The sequence below is a fragment of the Halyomorpha halys genome, unplaced genomic scaffold, assembly GCF_000696795.3.
Source record: "Halyomorpha halys isolate HHAL.00 unplaced genomic scaffold, Hhal_1.1 Scaffold1084.1, whole genome shotgun sequence".
NCBI lineage: Eukaryota > Metazoa > Arthropoda > Insecta > Hemiptera > Pentatomidae > Halyomorpha > Halyomorpha halys.
The window spans coordinates 83,041-85,344 of record NW_027106765.1 but is presented as its reverse complement, the minus strand read 5'-3'; the positions used below and the strand labels follow the sequence as shown (position 1 = coordinate 85,344).

The 2,304-nt window shown below is 26.9% G+C and overlaps 1 protein-coding gene across 1 annotated transcript in view; it reads right to left on the bottom strand.

Moving 5' to 3' along the window:
- LOC106688223 (tripartite motif-containing protein 3) overlaps positions 1-2,304 on the bottom strand; it is a gene marked incomplete in the record, with an annotated part of 55,977 nt that overhangs the window by 40,982 nt on the left and 12,691 nt on the right. Inside the window, 1 exon segment of the mRNA XM_067045080.1 lies at positions 1,659-1,818. Within this exon segment, the coding sequence (XP_066901181.1) occupies positions 1,659-1,818 (160 nt within the window).

Here is a 2,304-nt window from a genome sequence, read left to right as displayed (position 1 = left end):
TATTTTTTTTTTAAATATCTTATAATTAATGAAAATATAAACCAATCTGCCTGAAAACAGTCATTTATTAATAGCATAGCATTTTATATTTTTCTATCATCATTATTGTTATACATGGCCTCCTGTAGATTGACAAATTTACAATAAAATATTGTATAATTTGTTTTTATATCTAATAATTAACTATAATCATAAGCAGTTTACTTTACTTATTTGTGTTCTACACCGATTGTATCCCAACAATCTTCTCATCATTAGAATCATTAGCAATTTTTTTCTTAATAATAATATATTTAAATATAGGTTGAACTCCGGTTTTGAATATAATTTTTAGGAAAAAACATGGAGAAGTAAAAATTAAACTAGCATCAAAAACTAAAAATTTAAAATGTAATAATATAAATCTCATAAAGAAAAAAGTGTGCTTGGTTCCAAATTTTTTTTTAACTCGACCTCAGCATGTATACAGTATAAAGAGAACCAACATTAATAATTGCTATTATGTGGGCATTGTCGTTTTTTAGATACAGGTATCAATAAGGCAGTGAGTTATGTTCAAATAATGATAAAGATAAAAAAAAGATTTCTATCTTGGCTAATGATGGTCTCATTTAGAGAATAGGTTTGTACCAATGATGAACCCTCAACTTAGTAGGGCCTAGTTCAGAATTAATAACTGCATATGCTCGAAAAAATATCTAGTTCAGAACAATTAACAGATATTTGTATCCATGACAAAAATTCATCATTTCGCAAAAAATTGCCAATACTTACTGTTGTACTAATGTATATTACAGCAAATACTTACTGTTATACCAATGTATATTACAGAAAATACTTACTGTTATACCAATGTATATTGAAGAAAATACTTACTGTTATACCAATGTATATTGAAGAAAATACTTACTGTTATACCGATGTATATTACAGAAAATACTTACTGTTATACCAATGTATATTATAGAAAATAATTTTAATTCTAGATAAAGTTAAATTCTAATTTTTACTAAACATAGACAATTCTAATAAAGAACTGATTTCAGCTTCAATTGTGTTGCAAATGTAAACAAAAACATTTTAAAAAGAATTTTATTCAAAATTTAAGAACTTGAGTGTTCGGATATTTATTTTAGTTATACTATTGTTAATTTCCTGACACAATTTTAATCATAATAATATTTATCTATATTCTCTATAGACCATATAATTTCTACAGTGTCAAAAAATGCCAGCATTTTGTTAACGGCAGTGCAAATAAATTACCGGATGAATGTGTTAAAATAGTCCTGAACTTGGCATTTATGCTGATCAGACCTGTTTGATTGGATGTCTAACGGCTTGATTACTGACACTAAAAATGTCAAAACATGAAACCTGTACTCCACATATACTTCTGACAGTTTTTGATAACCAACATTGGTCATAGGAAAATACCTGATGATTCATCTAACTGTTTATTTTGTTTTGTAGAGTAATTAGAGGCCATAAAGCTGACATTTCCAATCAGATCTCAAAAAAAAAAAATAAATTTGGAAATTTTCATAATTTCCTAAAACTATTCACTGAGATCCCTACTGGATCCATATGAACTGGACTATATATATATATATTAACAATTATCAATTATTCCTAACAAAATAACAAATAGATCTTACCTCAAACAAAAACTTTCCTTCCGTATCAAAAACAAATACACACGAAGGGCCATTATCTGCGACCAGTATATGGCCATAAGTAGAGTCCACGGCAATGTCTATTGGTTCTTGAAATCCACAATGAGTAAAACTTGATAAAGATTCTCCTTCCAATGACATTCTACAAGAAATTAAAAAAACAAAAAAAAAACATTAACAAATAAATAGCAACTAGCTTGATAATGAAGGCATTATTTGATCGAGAACCTTCTACAGATAAATCAAGGCATTAAATGGCTTATTAACTGTAATATGTAAAATAAATAGAAATGAAAAGAATTCTATCAAAAGTCAATATATCTACTTTTGAAAAATTATTGTGGAGGCATGTCAAGTAGATTTAGCAAATTTTATTGAAAATATGGTTCCTTTTATTCATTATGGCTGTTGGGGCGCGGAGTGTTTCACTATTGAAAAATTAGTCTCTTCCCCAGATTTAAATGTTTGCTGGTTCGGGTAATAAATAAAAAAAAAATGGAGGACCTGAAAATAATCTCACAAAAAATTAAAGTAATAAAAAAATAACCTTCCAATTGATAGACACAATTTAATAATATTAAGTTATAAAGAATAAAATAATTTATCCTGTTGTTACAAAAAAAAAAAA